This window comes from Cyanistes caeruleus, chromosome 8 (genome assembly GCF_971803275.1).
Source record: "Cyanistes caeruleus chromosome 8, bCyaCae1.hap1.1, whole genome shotgun sequence".
Lineage (NCBI taxonomy): Eukaryota > Metazoa > Chordata > Aves > Passeriformes > Paridae > Cyanistes > Cyanistes caeruleus.
In genome coordinates, this window is record NC_141708.1 from 36,642,566 (window position 1) to 36,664,324 (window position 21,759).

At 52.2% G+C, this 21,759-nt stretch overlaps 2 protein-coding genes across 2 annotated transcripts in view; one reads left to right on the forward strand and one right to left on the reverse strand.

Annotated features, from left to right (window-relative positions):
- Positions 1-5,050: 5,050 nt before the first annotated feature.
- On the reverse strand, positions 5,051-6,140 carry LOC147652021 (uncharacterized). Its single transcript, XM_086900024.1, has one exon. The coding sequence runs from the start codon at positions 5,988-5,990 to the stop codon at positions 5,094-5,096; it is 897 nt and encodes a 298-aa protein (XP_086756150.1). The 5' UTR covers positions 5,991-6,140; the 3' UTR covers positions 5,051-5,093.
- Positions 6,141-7,973: 1,833 nt separating this feature from the next.
- Positions 7,974-21,759, forward strand: part of PRKG1 (protein kinase cGMP-dependent 1) — a 366,718-nt gene continuing 352,932 nt past the window's right edge. The window contains exon 1 of the mRNA XM_086900026.1: positions 7,974-8,480. Coding sequence (XP_086756152.1) covers positions 8,215-8,480 — 266 coding nt within the window. The 5' untranslated portion in view covers positions 7,974-8,214. The remainder of the gene's footprint in view (positions 8,481-21,759) is intronic.

Sequence of the window (21,759 nt, forward strand, 5' to 3'; positions counted from 1 at the left end):
TGGTGAACACCCCCAGCTCTCCCAGCCTGGCTGCAGAGCAGAGGGGCTCTGTGAACTCATAAAATCTCACCAGCAAAAAATCCCAGATTTGGATGATCGGAATAATTTCTCTGACTTGCTGCACGGGCAGTGTCATTGTGCTGGAAGGTTTGATGGATTATAATTAATAGCAGAGAGTGAATTCCACCCGGCTTCCCCAGTGGCAGTGGGGAAAGAACTGGATTATCTTTAAGGTCTCCCTTCCAACCCAAACCATTCTGGGATTCTATGGAAATGCCTGAGCAGCATCACCCAGAGCTTTCTGTCATCCTGAGGAGTGCTGGATTTCTTCAGTAGCTGCAGGGTGTGTAGGGCACACGGCACAGACATCCTCACACTGCCCCAAGCCAACACCAAGGCACTTTTTGAAGGTGTCAGGCAGCAAAAAAATTCCTGTGACAAGCTCTGAAGGAGCTCAGCACACTGGCTGCTCCATGGCATCATCTCCAAAGGGATTGGGAAGGCTGATTTTTTTTAATATAAATATAATTGTTCCCTTTTCTGTAGTGAAAAGGCTCATATCTGTTAGTAAAGTAGACACTGAGGAGGTGACACAGTTTATTAAATTACCCAGTGAAATAGGGACTATAATGATCACTGAAGAAGGAAACAGCACAGAATTAATCCTTCCTTTTTGTGGCCTTAAAATGCTCTCCCACTGAAATCTTCTGTGTCCACAGCTCCATCCCTTAAGGAAGCTGCCATAAAACTTCAGCTGATGTTAAGGGCTTGGTGGGGGAAAAAAATAGGTTCTTGCTCCTATTGAAGGAAGTCATAAATAGCGAATATTTTCCTTTTTAACATGGTGGGGATTAGTGCCTCCATCCAGCTCTGCCAAATCGCACAGGGCTATGACCTGGAGTCCACTCGGCTGCCGCTGCTGCTGAGGCTCTTTGCTTGCAAAAAAAAAAAAAAAAAAATAAAAAAAAAAGCGAGTTTGACACGGAGGATGGTGGGGGTTGCAGAGGCGGAGTAAAAGGCAGGGTATCGATTTCATAAAAACCCAGCATCACCTTTGATACTCTGTTAAAGTTACACCAAGGGAGAGCTGGCACGGCTTCCAGAGGGATAATTACGGCCCCAGCCTGAGCGATGTCTGCGTGCTTCGGGCTTGCGGAGCGAGCCGGCATGAGAAACGCGGGCGCTGAGCCTTCCCGGCTTCAATAGCTGGCATATTTGACATATCTGCCGGCTGTAAACTGTTTTCTGCAGTGCCTCGTAACCGAGAGGCCGCGGGGAGCCAGGGGAAGCAGCCCAAGCCGAGGGTTATTGCCCAGCAGCGCTTTGTGTTTTGCCTCCTCCGGCTGGGGATGCTCACCCTCCCTCCGCTGGAGCGGTGCCAAGGCACCTTCAGTCCTTCAGGACATCCTGGGACCGATCCTTATGGATGGGATCCTGCCCTTTCCTTGGATAAACTCCCCGGCTCTCGCTGGGCGGGCTCCAAAGCTAAAAACGCGCACTGCTGAAAGGCGCACCAAGAACGAGGGGGTTGTAAAGAGCTTTCCAGCACTTGCAGGAGCTGCCCGGCCTCCAAGCCATCGCATCCTCACCAATAACTAAATTAACAGCGCGCTGTTCAGGCCGGGGGGGGTCGGGGTGGCTTTATCCCCGAAATCCGGGATGTCCGGAGCTCAGCCCGGGGGGCGATGCTGGGGCCGGGCCGAGCCGCTGCTTGGGTCAGCTCCAGGACCCTCCCTCCGTGCCTCTCGATCCACGGGGAGTGACACACTTCAACTCCCTCGCTTTCCCAGCCCGGCATCGCTCTGAGTCTCCCGTGGAGCTGCTGAGTTTCCCTGCTCCTGGCCGGCTCTCCGGGCATCCTGGTGGGCACAGAGAGGAGCGGGATGTCGCTGTCCCTGTGCCTCGGGGGTGAGCAGTGTCCCTGTCCCTCTGCTTGCAGCGGCCCCTCCTGCTGGCCCTGGGCTTGCAGCGGCCCCTCCTGCTGGCCCTGGGCTTGCAGCGGCCCCTCCTGCTGGCCCTGGGCTTGCAGAGGCCCCTCCTGCTGGCCCTGGGCTGCCGGAGCGGGATGTGCGGCCGCTCCCAGGGATGCGGGACACGGCGGGGCTGCGGGAGCCTCCCTCCCTCCTGCCGCTCCTGGCTCTCTCGGGCTCCTTGCGGAGGCTTCTCAGGGCCGTGCTGGAGCTTCGTTGTTTTATCTCCGCGCTTATCCTCAGATGAAAGCGCAGCTGCTTGGGGCTGAAGGCAGAGCCAGCGCTGGGAGCGCTCCGGGAAGGGCCGATGGATGCGGAGCGTGGCTTTGGCTCGCTCAGGGGACTCGGGGCAGGCTGTGACCCCACAGGATGCCAGAGCCTCTTGCTCTGCGATTTTGGCCTCCCAGGAGCTGACCCTGAAGCTGCAGCAGCTGCTGGCTGGGAAATGGTGACGCTCCTTGGTGACTCGCTGAGCTGTCAGCGAGCTCACGGAGCCGAGACCGCGGCTGTCCTTAGTGCCATCTCTATTTTATATATAAAAATCTATCGATGTAGCCTTTAAGCTAGAGCCAGAGTAGGTTACTGAGCGTGTTTCACCGAGTGTTTTTTCCCTGCTGTGCCTCCCAAGCAGCCCAAGGCAGCTGGGATATTAATGCTGACTGCTCACACGCTCCAAGCCCAGAGTGCCAGGGTGGGGACGCAGCTTGGGACCTTGTTCCTGCTGTTCTCTGCTCCAGAAATCGGATTTCCCTTAGGTAAAAGCTCTTCTCAAAAGAGAGTCATAGCCCAGTGTCTCCAGTTAGGGTCCAGTAATGTGGGAGAGACTGTCAGAGTCTGGGGCTGAGGACAAGGGTGGAGCTGGTGGTTTAATTCACAGAAAACACATATTTATCCTCAACTCATGGCATCCTTGGAGTTTCCTCTCTGTGCTGCCAGCCCCTGGAGCGGCAAAACAACTCAAACCAAAAGTGGTGCTCCTGGAGTGGAAACGTGGAATTAGAGCTCCAATTAAAAGAAGTCTTTGTCCCATTTTTAAAAACCTCTTTGGGGAAAGTCACATCCTTCTTCTGCTGCGTGTGAGATTCCTGTAGACAAAACCCGTGTTTTGGCTGCTGCTTGATGGAGATCCCTCTGCTTTCCTCATTCAGGAGAGACAGAGGTTTGGGAATGGCAGCAGCCTGGCCAACATGAGTGTCCCTAGGGATTGGAAACTGCCTCAGGTGTTGAGAAAAGGGGATCCTCCTTTCCTGATGGGTATCCTGGCAGGAAGGCCACAAGCCTTTCTGTTTAAATAGACAGAGGACTCTCACATCCATAATTACATCCATAAACAGAAAATAAAGAATTTCATTGTTAAGGGAACACAAAGCTGCCACAGGTGGTTACGTTTTGAGAAAAGGGTTCCTCCATCACATGAAAAACTTGGATGAAAGTGATGGCTGTGCAGCTGAAATTGTTAAATGAATGATACAAACTCATTCTGCCTCAACCCCAGGGAAGTATTTTTATCCCTAGATTAAGATACTCTTCACCCTAATTTTGTTTCTACACAAGTGAATATTCTCCTGGGAAAAACATAAAGTGTAAAATCAGTGATGAAAAATAATAACCAACCTATTGTCTTACACACACACAAAGGACCAAGAAAACCCTGAGAATTTGCCCAATGAAAATAAAAATCTCAAAATGAAGCTTTGAAGCATCTCAGAAGTAATTAAAACACACCAGGAAAGGGTCACTCTGCCTTTAAAATGAACAAATTACCTAAAGCTGCTCCTTTCTGTGGAGCAAAGTGTTCTCAAGTCCATAATTACACACACAAATAGAAAATAAGGAGCTATATTGATAAAATACTTTTTCTTCCTTCCCTAACAAAGAGATTAAGAAAACCTCACATCCAAAATCTTAATTTGCCTTAAAAATAGAGATTAGGGAGTTGCCACTCTCATGAACTCTGCAGTATGGAGGAAGTAGTTTCAGCTCCAGCTATTCTGTGACTCCAACACCTGGCTGTCTTGAACCATCAGTATTTATTTAACTTAATTAAAAGCTTCATTAAAACCTTAATTGCAAAACATGCCAGGATGAATAACTGTGCCGGACACCTGCATGGGATGAAGGTTTCTCATCCCCAAGGGATTTTCCCACCTTCATCTTCCTCAAAGCCATCTGAAGCTGCTCTTATTCCCAGCCAGGTGTGAGAGATCCTTGGTTTCCTCCTGCTGAGGCCAAGGGGAGGCACCAGGCGAGGATCAAGGGTGGTTCCTGCATTTCCCACCTCTCCCCAAGGCCACGTGTGCCCCATCCAGGTGTTTTCCAGCCCGGGCCTTTCTCTTTCCATCCAGCTGCTTTCTCACTACTGATGCTTTTCTCCTACTCATTCACGACACTTTGATAAGAGGAATCCAGGAATTTGCTTCCAGGCTGTCCCCGGAGTTTCTGTCCCTGGGCCAGGTTCCATGGGGCCACGTTTGGAGGAGACAGCAGAGATTCCTCCTCTCTCTTTGATCCCAAGAGGAACCACCTCCACGTGGCCTTTACCTTCCTTGATGACTTTTTCCCTCCTTTGGCTGAAGGGGGACGTTATTCTCATTTTGGGCTGGAATTTTCTGTCATGCCAATGATTTGGGTTCTGTTCTTCTCCAGTTGTGACCGTTGGGGGTCAGTCACCACCATTCTGGTCTGACCCGAGGCTGATGAAGGCTCAGGGGAGCAGAGTCAGTCCTGCCTAAGAGCTTCCCCTGTTCCCCTCCCACGCTTCCCAGCTGGCTGTTTGGGACCGCTGGTACAGGATGGAGCCGATGGAGCAGGCCCAGAGCAGGACCATCACGGAATTCACACAATCGCTGGGCTGGAGGGAACCTTCATGATCATCGAGCCCACCCCATGCCCTTAACACCTCAACTAAACCATGGCACCGAGTGCCACATCCACTCTTTTTTAAAACACGTCCAGAGGTGGTGACTCCACCACCTGCCTGGGCGAACCATTCCAGTGCTGTATCGCTCTTTCTGTGAAAAACCTTTTCCTAACGTCCAGCCGGTATTTCCCTTGGCGCAGCTTGAGACCGTGTCCCCTGGTTCTGCCAGGATGGGAATCCTTTATTTGGGGCTCTGTGGCGGATCACAGGCTGGTCTCAACCAGCCACGGCCAGGAGCACGGGGACCACTCGGCGCTCTCGGTGGTTTCCTGGATCACCATCAAAACTCCGATCCCCGGCGTGTGTCCCTGTGCCGCTGCCTGGGGATGCTGTGCCCGTCTGGGGCCGGCCCCGAGCTTCTCGGGCTGTTCCCTGGTGCAGGAGCAGCGGCACGCCTGGAGCAGCCTGCGGAACAGGGAGAGCCGCTGCCGCCGGACCGGGGGCTTCGGGCCCCTGGGAGCGGCTGGGGCTGGCCTGGGGGGCAGCATCACGGGCTCCGTCTGCGTCTCCCGATCCACCAGGAGCCGGACGCGTGAGTCCCACCGCTCTCGGCCCGGGCTCTCGGTCTGCGTGTCTCGATCCACGCGTTCGGCAGCGCCCGGTGCCGGGGGCTCTGTCTGGGTGAGCTGGTGGGCAAAGAGCGGCTCTGTCTCCATTGAGGCGGGGGTGGGAGGTGCGGAGGGCGCTGCCGAGGAGCTCTCCGGCGTGCCTTTGCCCGAGCAAGCCACGCAGCTCCTCAGGCGGCGGCACTGCCCGCGGGCGGCGGTGTTGGCCGGTGGTGGCAGCGGGACGGGGCTGGGCACGCTGGAGCGGGAGCCCTGGCCCCGCAGCGGCCTGGCCGAGCTGGGACGGCCCCCGGAGCTCTTGGTGCTCTGCCGGAGGCTGGAACGGCCCGAGGGCCTCTCCCCACGGGCCGATGGAGTCGGGCTCCGGGGCTGCTGCGCTTGGAGGCGAGAGGAGAAAGAGACGCGGGAGGTGCGGGATGGAGTCGGCTCCCTCGGGCCGGTGCCGGCCCCATCCCCGCCCGTCCCCCCTGCCCCATCCGCCGGCAGGTGAGTCTCGGACGGCTGGGGCCCGAGCCTGTCCTTCTCCATGGGCATTCTCTGGCAGCTATCCCGGGGAGCCGCAGCCTCCGGAGCGCCGTGCCCTGCGCTGCTGGAGGGCACGGCCCGGCATGCTCGGGAGACACGGCCGGGACCCGCAGTGCCGCCCGGGCCCCGCTGCCGCCACCGGGCACGACGTGTCACAATGGCCCCGTGGCAGCGCCAGGCCCCGCTGTCACAGCGGCTCCCGGCTCCCCTCTGTGACGCGGAGGCTGGAAGCGGCGGGGCCGGGCATGGGGCAGCCCCTGCCCTCCGCTCCTGGAGGCTTCGCCCTGCTGGGAGCGCTCCCACCGCTGGCTGAGCATCCCCTCCCTGCTCCCCAGCTCCCGGAGAGCGCCGGGCCGGCCCGAATCCGCCCACGAGGTGGCGCTCTCTGCCTGCCAATAAAGCCCAATGCACTCATTGTTAATAATTGTTAATTAGTTCCCCCCCACCAGGACTGCCTGACCCCTTGGCCACCGGGATGCTTCCAGTCTGAGGATGGGGCAGCTCCCGAGCCGGGAGGCTTCCAGCCGCACTTGAAAGGAGGCACAGACACAAGACAGCAAAAACACCCCACTGCCCCCACCTCCTTAAAAGACAGAGACGCTGCTAATTGATTTTTCAGCCCTTAATTTAATACTCCATCGATACAGCCTTGTCCTCCAGCTCAGATGCTTTGTCCTCTCCTTGCCCTGCCCTAGCAGAGCAGGGAGTCTGTCCCTAAAGGCGTCCACAAGATCCCACATGGGTTGGGATGTGACCCCTGGGCGTCTCCTGGGTGCCCTGAGCGCCCAAGGCCTGGCTATGGGGGCTGGGAAAAACCTTCTCCCCTCTTTTTGCCTGCAGCAAGGGGCTCCTGAGATCCCTCCTTGGAAACGAGAGTGGTTTGGGAGGGAAATGTGATAGGGGAGCTGATGGTGCCCTTTGCCAGCCAGCATTAAAAATTCATGTGCATGATGGGCTCTTCCAAATAAGTCCGGGAAGGATGAGTTTCCTCCCTCCCTGGACATGCTGGCAAAGCACTCCGCCTGCCTCCCCCCTCAGGTGCCACCAGGGCCCCGATGGCTGTGCCTGGGGACGGGCTTTGCTCCCCCAGGGTGTGGGGTGCAGACTGTTCGTGCACTTTGGGATGAGGGACGCTGGGTGTTTGGGAAGTTGTGTGTCCCACAGGATGGTGGGGGTTGGCTGGCATGTGCTGGGGGGTGACCCGGAGGGCAGGGAGCAAGGAAACCTGGTGGGAAGGGGTGTGGGGTCCTGGATGGGGAGGAATGCAGGCACCCGAGAGGGGTGGGATGTGGGGAAGGACGCTGGGTGAGGTGTGCGGTGCCCCATCCATGAGGTCCACGGGATAATCTGGTCAGGGAAGGATGGAGGGGGGCGTGCAAGGTGCCCAGGTGCCCCGCCAAGGGGGGATACCCAGGAGGGACCAACAGCGGAGTGCTGAGGATAACGCAGCCTGGAACTGGGGTGAGGAGGGAGGTGGGATGCAGAGCTCCCGGGGTGGAGAGCCGCGGTGCTGAGATCCCGAGGCGGTAGGAATGGGATGCTGAGCTGCCGGGGATGCTGAGCTGCCGGGGATGCTGAGCTGCCGGGGATGCTGAGCTGCCGGGGATGCTGAGCTGCCGGGGATGCTGAGCTGCCGGGGATGCTGAGCTGCCGGGGATGCTGAGCTGCCGGGGATGCTGAGCTGCCGGGGATGCTGAGCTGCCGGGATGCTGAGCTGCCGGGGATGCTGAGCTGCCGGGGATGCTGAGCTGCCGGGGATGCTGAGCTGCCGGGGATGCTGAGCTGCCGGGGATGCTGAGCTGCCGGGGATGCTGAGCTGCCGGGGGCCGGGCCGGGCGGGCCGGGGGGCGGCTCCACGTGGCTCATTAGCAGGAGGCGATTTAATATTTATGAAGTGTTCTTGTTTGAATCCCAAGTCTTCGGCTCCAGTTACAAGGAGCTGCGTCACCCTGCGATCACATGGTAATTGTTGCTATTTCCAGGATCCCAGCCTCGCAGAGTGGCACAAGAGCTCTTTCCCCTTTTCTTGTCCTTTTTTCCCCGCCGCCTTTTCCCTTGTTGGCCGCTGTTTTCGGGGCGGTTTCTGCTCTCCCCTCGGCCGGCTCGGCGCTGGCCGGAGGCGCGGGGCGATGCCGGGGCCGCTGCCCTGAGCCGGGGGGCGCAGCCGCTCCCCCGCCCCTGCCCCTGCCCGGGAGCCGCTCCATGAGAGCGGGACCGGCCCGGCAGCCCCAAAATGACCGAGCTGGAAGGGGACTTCACCAAGCTGCTGCTGCTGAAGGAGGAGCGGATCAAGGAGCTGGAGCGGCGCCTGGGGGAGAAGGACGAGGAGATCCAGGAGCTGCGGCGGCGGCTGCACAAATGCCAGTCCGTGCTGCCGGCCCCCAGCCCGCACATCGGGCCCCGCACCACCCGGGCGCAGGGCATCTCGGCAGAGCCGCAGACATACCGCTCCTTCCACGACCTCCGCCAGGCTTTCCGCAAGTTCACCAAGGCCGAGAGGTAGGGATGACACCCCCTTTCCCCCCACCCCATCCCGCGAACCCCCGTTCCCGAGCGGGGTGGCCGGGACGCCGCGTCTCCGGGCCTGGGATGGCCGGCACGGAGCGTGCCCGGGGCGTGGAGCGGCTCGGAGCCGCGGGGAAGGAGCCCTGCGGGGGATCGGACAGCCCGGAGCTCCGGAGCTCGCTCCCTCCCGGCTCCCGGGGGATGCTCGGCCGGGCCGCGGGGGCGGCGGTGCCTCCCCGGCGCTGGGAAAAGTTTGCGGCGGGGCCGGGAAGTTGTTCGGTGGCTGCTCGGGAGCCCCGCGCCCGGGGCAGGTGTTATCCCTCCTCCCGGGCCCCCTTTCCCCACCCTATTCTCCCCGAAAACGAGCCTCCACCCGTGCTTTGCCTCCTGTTATCCCGGGGGAACACGCTGATCCCGGAGGGCTTTTTCCACATTAATGAGTCCATGATTCTCCTTCCCCGTGCCGCTGTCAGGCACCCAGAGAGAGGTTTTTTTGGGGGGATCGTGGGGTCTGCCTCATTCAGCCCGGGCTCTCGGGGGTTGTCCTGCTTCTGCACACGTGGGAGAACCGGGGAGCGTGGTGCTGTGCTGGCTGCTGGGGAGGTTGAAGGGATGGAGAAGCTGGGAGGGTGTTGAGTGCGATGGAGAAGTTGTGTGTGGCCGCAGGGGTGACCCTGCTCCGGGCAGGAGCTGTGGCTGGTGCTTCTCGAGCAAGGCACGGCCTCGTGTGCTCTGTGCAGAGCCATTTATTTCAGCAGAGCCATTCCCAACAGGATCTGTGTGTGAGGGAGGATCCACAGCTCTCACACCTCAAATGTGCTCAGACCAAACTCCAGCCCTTTCCTCCTCACCCGTCCCCTGCCCCTTGTTAACAAGACTAAGGCTCAAATGATGAGCACTTGGCTTCGGGCTTTTTTTATTCATTGTTGTTCTTTTCCCTGCCTGTGGTGATTTAATAAAGAAGCCAGGTGTTGTGGATGGAGGAGAAACCACGTCCAGCTTTTCCTTTTGCTGCTGGTTCTTTTGGAGGCAACGATCATCCCCAGCCTCATCTACCAGAGGGAAGGTGACAGTGACCTGGCAGCTGTGATGAGGGCAGGGAGCCAAGGGTGTCCCCACCCTGTGGAATAGTTTATTTAGGAGTTGTTAAACTTGCTCATGGCTCTAGGGAGGTTTAGTCCTGGCCTGAGGCTTTCCCGTGCTGTTCCCGGTTTGGGGTGGCAGGCCAGCTGCAGGAAAAGCTGTGTCCATGTGATGCTGTGAAGGTCATTTGTCCCATCCTACATCGTTCCCATCATCCACAGATGATGTTTTAGCGGGCAGGAAAAACTCCTGCTGGGGCCTTCGGGCAGTTCCAGGCTGGAACTCCATCCCCTGGCATCCCCCCATGCCTCAGCCTCACTCGTGGTAGCCATGACAATGGTATCCAAGCCAGTCTGAGATTGCTTTTGGGTTTTAATTCTTAATTCTTCCTTTAATTCCACTTAATTCTTCTCCTGTCTCGTTGCTGGGAGAGCAGGAGGCTCTCCCATGGTGTGCTGGGCACGCTGCACCCACAACCTCTCTTTTTCCCCTGTTTTCCCCCCAGATGCCTCCCCACCACGGGCTAGGTCAAGGTGTGTTTTCAGTGGGCAGCGTCAGGGTCCTTGGTCCGGTTGCAGGGCGCTGTCCTGGGATCAGGGAGCAAAGGGCTGTGCTGCAGAGGCCTGTGCCAGGAGCATGACGAGCTTTCCCCGCTCCTGCTCCGGAGGCAGGAATGGCTCTGAGTGCTGCCAGCTCCCCTCAGTGTCCCCAGGGCTTGCTCTGGCATCTCAGAACCGCTTACAGCGCTCGGCTGATTTATTTATGGGGGAGCTCACGCACCTCCAGCAGCCTCCTGCCTGCGCTCCAGCGACAGCAGCAGCATCCCAGCTCTCCGTCCCACAGGTCTTCAGCTCCCTGGGAGGGTGGGGATGGGCAACACCTCTTCTCCAAAAGCCACAGACAACTTCCAGACCATAAATCCCCCAAGGGGATGTTCAGGCCCGTCTGTTTTCAGCTGAATGCAAACAGAAACCTTTTTTACCTGGGATCAACCTTCAAACACTTTTTCATCTCTGAAGATAAAGATGTAGTTTTTGACAATATAATTGGATTTATTTATTGTGTGTAACATACACCAACATGTAGAACTGTCAAGGAGTTGAAAGCAGCGAACTGCAGGATGACAGGAACTCAAACAGGGATAAATCCCAGCTGAAAGCAGAGAATGGAGTTGGTTTAAATACGCTGTGCCTCTTGTAATGCACCTCTGTCACGTGCAGCAAGGATAGAGTTGCAAAGGCTTGCAGAGATCCAAAGAATTGGGATGTGTAAACAGAAAGGTGGTGAAGGATGTGTTATCTCTGTTCTGGGAGTGTGTTTTTATGCTGTTGTTCCTTCTGATAACGTGGACATACAAATTTTAATGGCAGAAAGCATGGGCCAGGTGTATAGAGCTGTCCGTGTATCTACAGCCGATCTGTAAATTAGATTTTCTTTCAAAATAGCCACTTTCTGCACCTGTTTTCAAAAGAATTCCTCCCTGTTGTTCCTTGATCCTTTCCTGCCAGCAGAGATTTGAGTTGAGAGCAGAGCAACGCTCTTACATCCTTGTAAACGATTCCTTAATTTATTTATGGCCAGCGAGTTTTGATTCACTTTTACCCCCAGCCAGTGAGCGTTTGGGATTGCACGAGGCCTCGGGGCTGTCTGATCCAGCACCTGCCCCTCCCTGATGGCAGCACAAAGCAGGAAAAACAGTTTGTCCCTGTTCCTGGCGGGGTGGGAGCCATCCCTGGATGATGCAGCAGCCCAGGCACTTTGCTGAAGTGATCCCCAGTTGCTAAGCAAAGGCACTGCAGATGATCGATGATGCAAAAAGTAAATGCTGAGGTGTGGCAAAGCCAGGACTAAGAGCTGGATCAGCCCTGCCTGTCCCTGCACCCAGGGGTGCTCATGGGTGGCTCCCCAGCACCCAGAGGCGCTTTGTGCCCTGGAAGCCATCGACCTGAGCCCTAATCCCACCTCCAGATCATCCTCCCGGGAAATTCCAGCGGCTGCCTGCCTTAATTCCGAGGTGCAATGTCTAATTCCAGCTAAATCCTGCTTACGTGGGGCGAGAAGCCTCCTTCAGACCAGGGCGGTGAGAAATGACTTGGGGAACTCCGGAATTTTTTTGGAATAGCGACCGAATCCTCGCCGAAGCCCTGGCCCTGCAGGCAATTCCAGGTTTTGTGTGTGGTTATATCCTCAAGTCCCCAAATCCAGCTCGGAATCCCTGCCATCCCTGGGTTTTTCCATGCCAGTTTCCGTCTGACAGTGCTGTAGGCTCAGCCTCAGCATCATTTAAGACAGATGAGTTTCCCCACCCTGCTCCCGGTAATTTTTACCCATCTTTCTTGGCTCCCTAACTTTTTCTGCAACTTTTTAATGGATTTTCCCCCCCTTTTTTAACTTTATTTCAGGAAGTATTTACCACAAGATGGCAGTGGGGTCTAACATTTAAGGCGAGGTGTTGGGGTGTATTGTGGTTTCAGCCTCCCAGGCCTGGACCAGCCCTCCTGCCTGTGGTTTTCCAGATAAAATCAGGCTTGAATCCTTGTTTCTACTGCTTCCACCTTCTCTGAGGTGTTGGGGGTGTGTGTTCAGCCAAGGTGTTTAAACTCAGGATTAAAGGCATTGGGTGGTGCTGGGGATGGAGCATTGGAGTGGATCCTCTGGAGTTTATGCAGCAAAACTTGGGATAAGCCGGTGTTTGTTGATGGCTGTGGCAGGATCAATCTGTCTCTGGGCTCTGGGTCCTGCCCAGGCCAGGACCAGCCATGCCCAGGGTGAAAACTGGGCAGCCTGGGAGGTCTCATGTCTCCAGACCAAAATTCAAGAGAAAGTCACCTTCAAAGCTGGACTGGGGCTGCCCCAGGCTAAAGCAGAGATGTCCTGCACAGCCCTGCAATTCTCCATCACTTTTCCCCCCCTACAACCCTTGTCTCACATCTCCACCACCCCTGGAGCTGCTCTGTTGACAGCTCCCAACCCCCTGAGCGTGGCAAGAGGGATCTTCCCCCTCCCTGGAGCCGTGTCCTTCCTCCCTCAGCCCCTTTCTGGGAACTGAGCTGCCTGCCCGCGTTAATTTAGCCATGATCTCATCAGCTGCCAGCCACTAAAGCGATATCGATCCTGCGCTCAGCCTGCCCGTGAAAAACAACCCAGCTGCTTCCCCACTACCTGGAACCACCCTCCCCCGGGGCTTGGGCAGCCTGGAAAAGGAGTTTCTGCCTCATTTTTTTACTGGTGGGAGACCAGTGCGTGACCTTTGGCCAGTGTGTGACCCTTCAGCCTTTAAGCTGGAAAGGGACAGTTTGGGACTGTCCTTATGCAATAGGTGACACCACTCAGCAGCTATGTGTGAAACAGTCCAAACAGGGAGCTTTTGCTGGATCCAAGTCTGCTTGTTTCTGTCTGTAAGGCTCAGCATCACTTTGCAAAGCTCAGAGGAAGGATGGCAGTGGTTTTGCCATTAATTATGACTCTGAAAACTCCTCTCTTCCTCATTCGCCCGTCCTCAATCCGCTCCCGTCCGCTTCTGATGCGCTGCAACAGCAAATTCCACGGATGCTTCATCCCTGGGTGAACCCCCACCAAAGATCAGAAGGATTGTATTAGCTGGAATTATATTGGCAGAGGAAGAATTGATAATGTTCTCATTGCTTGTTGTGTTGGGAGTGCATGGCTGCTCCAAGGGAGGGAAATACAGAGGGAAGTTTGACAGGGTTGCTTAAATTTGGGGAGAGCTGGAAAATATTCCAAAGAGAGTGATGGAAGTGGGAGGTGGACTCTTTGCTGTGTCCTCTGCTCATTTGGATGGAGGAACTTGTGGCATGAAGCAGTGGAGGGTATTGAGTGAAGATGAGGGGGACAGGGGGGTTGTCACTGCAGGGAGAGGTGTGACATCAGCCCCTGGAGAAGTCCAAGGTCAGACAAACAAGCACAGAAGGGTTTTAGAAAGGGAGAGAAGCAAATGTTTATGGTTAATCAATGGAAATAATTTCCTGTCTTTTAATTTTTAATGGGCTGAACTAACTGCTCCCCCCTTCCCTGGGCATCGCTTCCCTTTGGTTTACAGGAGACCTGAAAATGGAGCCAGGATGGGGGGAAATTTGGCTCCCAGAGGGCATCAAATGGTGCCTTTCCACTGGGCACAGTCTGGCGTCTGTCTGTCTGTCTGTCTGTCTGTCACCAGCAGCCCTGGTCACCCAATCCACCTTTCCCATCGTATCCCTTCGGTGCTTCCTCATGGAGCAGCAAGAGCAGCTAAACTCAGCTTGCCCTTCCACCTCCTCAAGAACAGTACAGAACAGGTATTAATTGATATATACACATCTGGAATTTAAAAAAAAAAAAAACAAAAACGGGTTAATTAATATATAAACATGTGAAACGAAAAAAGAAACCCGATTATTCAGTGAGATCCCTGGTCCTGGTGAGGAAAGGAAGGGCAATTGTCATTTTTCCATGTGGTTTGGGATGAAAACTTGGACTCTTTGGCTTTGCTGTGTGTTTCTCAGGTCTGTCCCGAGGAAGGGCACACACATCCCAAGGCTGCCCTCGGCAGGAGCGGGAAGGGCAGGGAACGAGGCAGTGCCCATCCCTGGCTGACGCAGGCTCCGTCCCAGCCGCGTCATCCCAAATTCTTCCTTCGGCCTATTTTTAAACGCCTCAAGTCTGGAGGGTTTTGGAGCCTCCCTTGGGGCACCAAACCACAGGCCCAGAGATTTCAGGGCAGCTGCCAGATCTCCATGTCCCCCAGCTTCCCTCTGCCTGGAGCTGTGCTTCCCAATCCCTGAAAACGTGGTTACGTGTGGGCTCTAAACCTCAGCTGAGCTCCCAAGCAAGGCCACCAGAAACTGCTTTTCCCTCCTGGATCTTTGGAGTGAGTGGATTTATAAAAATGCAAAAAGCTGGGAGTTGGGATTGTGTTGTTTTCCTGCAGCAGCTTGTGGACATCTCTTAGTTTGGAGGAGAAAAAGGGTCTTGTGTCTCTCTTGCTGCTGCGTTTTTAAAAGTGGCACGTGGATGTCGAGGTGTAAAACTGCTTGGCCTCACTCACTCTTCATTTGGCTTCTCTTATAGTTTCTGTCAGATTTTTTAAAAATCATTTTTGTCAGAATTTTTGTATCCTTTCCATCAGAATTTTTGTGTCACTTTTGTTAGAATTGTTCTGTCATTTTTGTCAGAATTGTCCCTCATGATGGAAAAGGTAATTCTCCAGCAAAAATCCCTCTGGGTGCTTGTCCTGGTTTAGAGCAAATTTGGGAGAAGCAGTGGTGAAGTCTTATCAGAGCAAAATGGGATAGAAAGGACTAAAAATAAAACTCAGAGTGCCACTTTCCTAATGAGAAACTTCAGGGAAAAGCCTTCCCAAGGTTTCCACTTGGTTGTGGAGTTGCTGCAGGTTCTGGAAAATCTCTGACAGGGCTTGGCAAGGGGCTTCCTGAAGAGCTTTCCCCTCTGCCGTGACCTCTTGAGTGGAAAAGATGAGGATTGCTTTTTTTTTTTTTTTAAATAGATTTTTTTCTGTGTCCTGCTCATGGGTGTCCTCAGAGCATTTTTGTTCTATTAGTAAGAAAAGCCTGTAGTGACAAATGAGGAAGAGGATGCTAAAAAAAGGAGACTGAGCTCAGGCTCACGGGTGGTGGCAGGAGCTGGGAAGATCCTGGGGATCCACAAGGATAAATGATTGAGATGATTTAAAATTTAAAGTTCAGTTTTTGGATTTAATTCATGTTGGGGGCTGAGCTTGAGCGTTGTGGGAGTAGCTACAGGAGAGGGGGAAAAGCTCCCCAGTAATGGGATCAGATCTCTTCTGTTTGACTCAAAGGAGTGGAAGCAGATTTGGCAGCGATTTTCTTGGTGATTCCTGGTTTTGAGACATTTAAAGGTGTAAAATGAGGGGAAAGTATCCACCTCATGGCAGTAAATTAATGACAGGCCAGTGGGGTGATGGAAAACTCGAAAAAACCCCAACAAACTCAGCAGCTACAGGGGGAGAAAACAGAGAATTACTTAATATAAAATACCCAGAAGGAAACTCTGCAGGTGGGAAACAGGTTCAGGAGAAATATCTTAATATTTGGGGTTTCTGGCACTGTGGTTGATTGATTGATTGATTGATTGATTGATTGAAGCAAGTACAGCAGGATGGGAATTCTGACTTCTTTACATTTGCATTTTTCTCTTTCTTGGGAGTTTCTATAAAATCCTCTGAGGTAAAAATCACCACCAGGATTTTAAGTGACCGATTAGTATAAAAAAACTGCTTAAAAAAAAATAAATTATATTGAGCTGTTTGTAATAAGGGATCAAGTCCTAAATATCAAAATTCCGCTTTCTATTTATGTATCTGCACTGTGTTGCCAATATTTAACTTTTTTTTACTCTTTAATCCTTCAATTTCTCAGGAGCTACGCTCTGTATTATTTTTCCTGTGGTGAGTAGGAAGGATAACAGAGAATAATTCCTTGAGACCCCGAAGAACTACACCCAGATCCTCCGAGTGACTCAACACAGAATTTTGGTACTTGCAATTACTAAGCCAAAATTCAACTTTTAAGGCCTGGAATTTGTGGGAACAGCAGGGAAAAGTCCCTTAAAAATGCACCCCAAAGGTGGCTTCCAGCTTGGCTGTTTGTAAGGAATCTCAGAAGTGACTGTGGAGCAGGGAAAGACACCTGGGGAGCTGCTACACTTCCTAAAAGTTCCTAAAAAAAAAATTCTGGAAGGAATAAATATATCCAAGTGTCCCCTCTTGCTCCAGACCAGGGTTTTTATGACATTCAGAAGAAAAGAAATCCATGCTTACAGAAATGCAGAAAGGTTCTGAAGGTTCAGAAAGGCAGAATGGGGAAAAGCTGGGAAGGAGCTCTCTGGGAAGGTGCGAAAAACACTGGGAAAAACTTGCTTTATCTGGGAAAATTTGGGCTGTGTCTCCAAGGTGGTTTTGCTTCCCACCTGCCAGCCCACTCAAACCAGTCAGGGATTCTGCTTTTTCTGCATTTGATGTTTACCCTTTTTCACAAAGCCTTGGGGGCATTTCTGATGCCATTTCAGAATGGAAGCAGGAAAAAACCACCCCAAATCAGCTCTTAGAGGGAAAATTTTCATGGAATGACGCTGAGAGTGTATTTTTTCCAAAAGACAGCCACCACCTCCTTGGCTACTTTATTTCTGCCTTTGCTGAAGTTCAGAAAAGGACTGCTTAATATTAAAAAAATAAAATAAAATATTAAAATGAAAGCAGCATAAAAGGTGGTGGTTGTGGGTTTTTTGTTGGTTTTTTTTTTTTTTCTCCCCCCATTGATTTTCATGCTGCTTTATGAAATCTGTGTCAAGTAAAGGCTGAAGTCTCTGCCTTCCCTTTCATCCCATAATGCAAGGCTCCTGCCAGGAGCACGTTTCTCACTTTGATCTGCAGGTTTATTATCGTGTGTCCCATCCAGGGAAAAGGCTGCAGTGCCTTTTGGGAAGCACAGACCGGAGCACTTGGGCTCCCCTGCAGAAACCCTGACATTTTAAATCTTCTTCCCCACATTTCTCAGCACTGCTGGGGCAGAGAGACTTGAAGCCAGATTGAGATTTATCCCTCCCCTCCATGACTTTAAAATAATCACTTGAAAAAAAGAAGAATTTCAAAGTGTTTTATCTTTTGATAAGAGAATGCTCTTGGCAACTTCAACCAGAAACTTGTTCTTCTATGGGAAGATGCTGGAAAAATATAGGTTGAGCTGGTGTGGGTATTATGAATATTAAATTTTTTACTCCATGATTCCATATGTTTGGAGGCAGAATAGCAAAAAAGGAAGTGGGAATGGTGTTGTGGATCAACTGAAGGCTGGTTTTAGGGAAATTTTTGGGGTTTGATTAATTTCTTCTGAGTCTGCACAGTCAAATCCATCCTGAAGCATCAGTTGCAGAGGCCATTTGATTTTGGGACACTTGTGTCCACATGTCCAGTTCGTGCTGCTGCTGCTGCTGCTGCTGCTGCTGCTGCTCATTGTCTCTGGCACCTTTGTGTCTGGGTTGACTCCTAAACTGAAATTTCTGCTCTGAGATTAAAAGTACAGCTGATTCCAATCTTTTATGTTGGGCTGGTTGATTTCTCTTTTGGAGAGCCTCCTCCTTCTCCTTCTCCTTCTCCTTCTCCTTCTCCTTCTCCTTCTCCTTCTCCTTCTCCTTCTCCTTCTCCTTCTCCTTCTCCTTCTCCTTCTCCTTCTCCTTCTCCTTCTCCTTCTCCTTCTCCTTCTCCTTCTCCTTCTCCTTCTCCTTCTCCTTCTCCTTCTCCTTCTCCTTCTCCTTCTCCTTCTCCTTCTCCTTCTCCTTCTCCTTCTCCTTCTCTATTTTTTTTGCCAGATGTTCAGTATCTAAAAACCATCCTTCTTTTAAAAGCTTTAAATCAAATGGAAAACACAGGGGGAAACTTCCCATGGAATGATGTCATGAATCTCTGCAGCCAGCGTTTCTGTGATGGCTCCTGCCCAAGCAGAACATGAAGAAGTCCCCTGGAGCTGGTTTCCCCAACCAGTGACTCCTTTCCTGACCCTGCTCCGAGCCTGTGATTCCCTGGGAACTGGAAGCAGCAGCTCCTTGCGTGGGTGTTGTGCTCGTGGTGTTCACATTGTGAGGGAGAACACGGAGCTGATGAATCCCCGCATCCCCATTCCAGCCTACGGCCTCTGTAAATCCGGATTTGGGAACTGGTAATTCCTGGTTTGGGAAAGGAGATTTCAAGTGGGAATCTCAGGAGGTCAGCAGGGCTGGCTTTCCCCATCCAGCCCCTCGGCCTCCGTGGAGGTTTTGTTTTCTCTGGATTAATGAAATCACCCCTTCCCAGCCCTGCCGGTGACTGAGGCAGCCTGCGAGCTGCAGGGAAGATTAACTGCCCTAATTGCTCTGCCTTCAATATTGGTTCCACATTTCCAGCCTGAATCTGTCTCAGCTTCCTGGCCCAGCTGCTCATCCTGCCCTGTTTGCTGTCCTTCCCACGCTTGTCCCGAGCGCTCTTCCCTCGCTCCTAACCCCCCTGCACCAGGATAAAAGCCCCCGGAGCTGGAGATGCTCCCAACCAGCTCGAGTTTGTGATTCAGCCACTTCACAGCAGCCTTTTAATTGCATTGCATGGCTGCAAATGCTTTTTTTCAGCCCAATTTGTAGGTGCTTTCATAAAACTTGCTAAGCTCATTCCACGAGATCTGTTTTCCATAGGGCCCTATGGATTGGCATTTGTTGTCTCGCCTTAGTTTTTCCAGCAATTAAATGGAGGCTCTCACATCCCAAAGGACGTGCAGGATTTGATGTCAGGCTGACAGAATTACCTGTGGGATTTCATTTACCTGCCAAAATCCTGGTGGAGTGCTCGCTTTCCTCTGGCTCTCCAAAATGTATTTTTTTTTGTATTCCAGAACTCAGCAAAGATCAAGAGCAGACTCAGTGACCCTCTGGCCCACCTTTTGTTGAAAATTAAAAAACCCAGTGTGTAAAGACTTGAACCACTCTATTTTCCAGTGTTTTGGCTGTCCATATCCAAGCCCTGCTCTATTTTTTATCTGTTCAGGTGCTGACCCATAAGATCATTTTTTATCCAGGGACTTGTCCAGTATTTTCCTTCCTAAGGCAGCCGTGACCATGAGTTCACTGCCCCATCGTGTTACTCTTCGTGTCCCCTTCAATTAATGGGGATGAAGTGGGATTTAGGCAACTTTGGTGTGATGTTGATGGGCTGGAGGTTTTTCTTTCAAGCCCACGCTGCCTTCGTCAAGCTGTGGTAACACTTCCATTTAATTACATAAAATTCCATTATTTTATATTTTATTTTAGTTTATTTTAGTTTAGGTTAGTTTGGTTTAGATTTTATTTTTATTTTATTGTATTTTATTTCATTTTATTTTATTTTATTTTATTTTATTTTATTTTATTTTATTTTATTTTATTTTATTTTATTTTATTTCATTTTATTTCATTTTATTTCATTTTATTTTATTTCATTTTATTTTATTTTATTTTATTTTATTTTATTTTATTTTATTTTATTTTACTTTATTTTATTTTACTTTATTTTACTTTATTTTTATTTTTCTCCTTTCCTCTCAGTCTGAGATGCCTGGCCCTGGGAGCAGGGGTGGTTTTTGGCCTGGAGAACACCAGGATTACCACAAGTCTCTTGCTGAGGACATGAGGGTGTTCTGGTGAGGTTTTTTCTGCCCTTTTCTCTCTGCTGGTCCCATCCCAAGCACTTTTCTCCCCAGTCCACATCCTAAGGAGCAGATTTAAGGAGCAGGATTTGAGGGAAAAGCTGAGGCGCTGTTTCAGGCTGCTCCTGCTCACAGCAAAAGCTTCTTGAGCCTGATACTCTCCTAATGAGACTATGGAGGGATGGAGATTTCCCTGTGTGGGGGAAGCATTTTCCACTGACATTATCTCAGTTTAGCCTTCAGACCCGACACAAGGATAATGGGATAATTACAGCCCGATTTGATGTGCTCAGGCATCGCTTTCATTACAGACAAATGTTCCTGGAGAAAGGAAATGTCATCCCATTACTGGCTGATCTTTAAAACCTCGAGGAGCTCGCTCACTTTTGTCTTACCAAATCCTGTTTCCACTCGTACACGTCCCCAGCCATACCCAGGCTAGTGACCGTGTTTATCAATAAAGCAGGCAGGCCTGGGCGCTCAAAGAAATGTGAATTTACTGGTCTCCAACCAATAAAAGTGTCCAGGAGGTTAAGCACAGATTTGGCTTTTGAAGTGGGCTCCTCATTCAGGAGCACTGGGGGCAAAATCAGGCTGGAAATGAGGAATGGCGCAGGTTTGTTTGGGACTTGAGCCTTTGGCATCTCCTTAATAAGATCAAGCCCTGTGTGGGATTTTATTGCTCTGCACAAGTCCCTGACAGGAGGGAGCAGCCAGATTTGGGCTCTGCCCAGGGAACAGGGACAGGGTGAGGAAATGGCCTCAAGTTGCTCCAGAGGGGGTTTAGATGGGATATCAGGGAAAATTCCTTCACCAAAAGGATGGTCAGGCCTTGGAAGGGGCTGCCCAGGGAAGTGGTGGAGTCCCTGGGCAGGGAGTGTTCCAAAACTGTGGCTGTGGAAGTTGGGGATGTGCATTGGAGGTGGCCTCGGCAGTGCTGGGGAATGGTTGGACTAGATCTCAGAGGGGTTTTCAGACCTTTAGGATTCTCTGTGGAGCATGAAGCACCAAGCCCTAAAAACCCCAGCATGATGGTAAATGAACTGCCAAACCTGGGGCTATATCTGCTGTTTTTCTTGCATTGCCAACCTCTCCCTAATTTCTCAGTTCAAAAGAGTTTGGCAAAATAGTTGGTGGTGCAAGAAAAGAAAGGGTTTGGTACCATGTGGGAGAACCAGGGCTGGATTTGGTCTGGTCAGAGCATTCATGTAAATTCAGTGTAAGGCTGAGCTGACAGATGGATTTTATGCCATATCCCTCCTGGCCATGGCTTCTGGGAAGGAAAGGAGATCTGGGAGAAAAGTGCAGCTTTAACACTTGGATTATTTCTGCTTTATCTTCCATGTGGCTGGAAATATTTGATGCTTAAGGCAGCGACAGAGCCATGTCTTGGGGTAAAAACCTGACAAAATCCAGGGGACAGACCTCAGCTTAATGCTGGGAAGTGGTTAAAAAAAACCCTCCCAAAAACGGATGCCTCAGTTGCCAGGGAATAGAGGGAGGGAAAAGCTGCAGGGCTGCACAGCCCCCCAGCTTTCCTGGGAATGAAAAAACGCTTTCAGCTCTGCCTCCCCACCCTGTGCCCTGGTAAAGGGCCTCACAGAGCTGAGATCTTTCTGCAGAAGGTTTGAATAAGGGTTGTACACGGCGGTGCTGCCCTGTGGGTAACCACAGCACCTCCAGGAGCTGCACATGGAGCCGGAGGTCGCCCTGGCCCAGTGGCACCGGGGCAGGCTGAAAGGCTGCGCTGTTCCCACTCCGGGATTTTTATCGGAGAAACCCCGGGGAAGGATTCCTGGAGAGAAGCTGCCAAACCCCCAAACCCAGCGGGAAGGTGGGGAGAAGCCTCTCCTGTGTGCTGGCACGCAGGGCTTGGCTGTGGAAAATATCCTGGCACAGCTCTTTGGGACTGGAGGGGACGTGGGGTGGCGGCGCTGGCAGTGGAGAACTCCAGAGGGGGAAGATTTGGGGATAAACACACTTGGGCAGGAAAAGCTGGGTGGTTTGGG

Coding starts and splice junctions, on each gene's coding strand:
- LOC147652021 (XM_086900024.1), bottom strand. CDS start 5,990: ATGCCCATGGAGAAGGACAGGCTCGGGCCCCAGCCGTCCGAGACTCAC.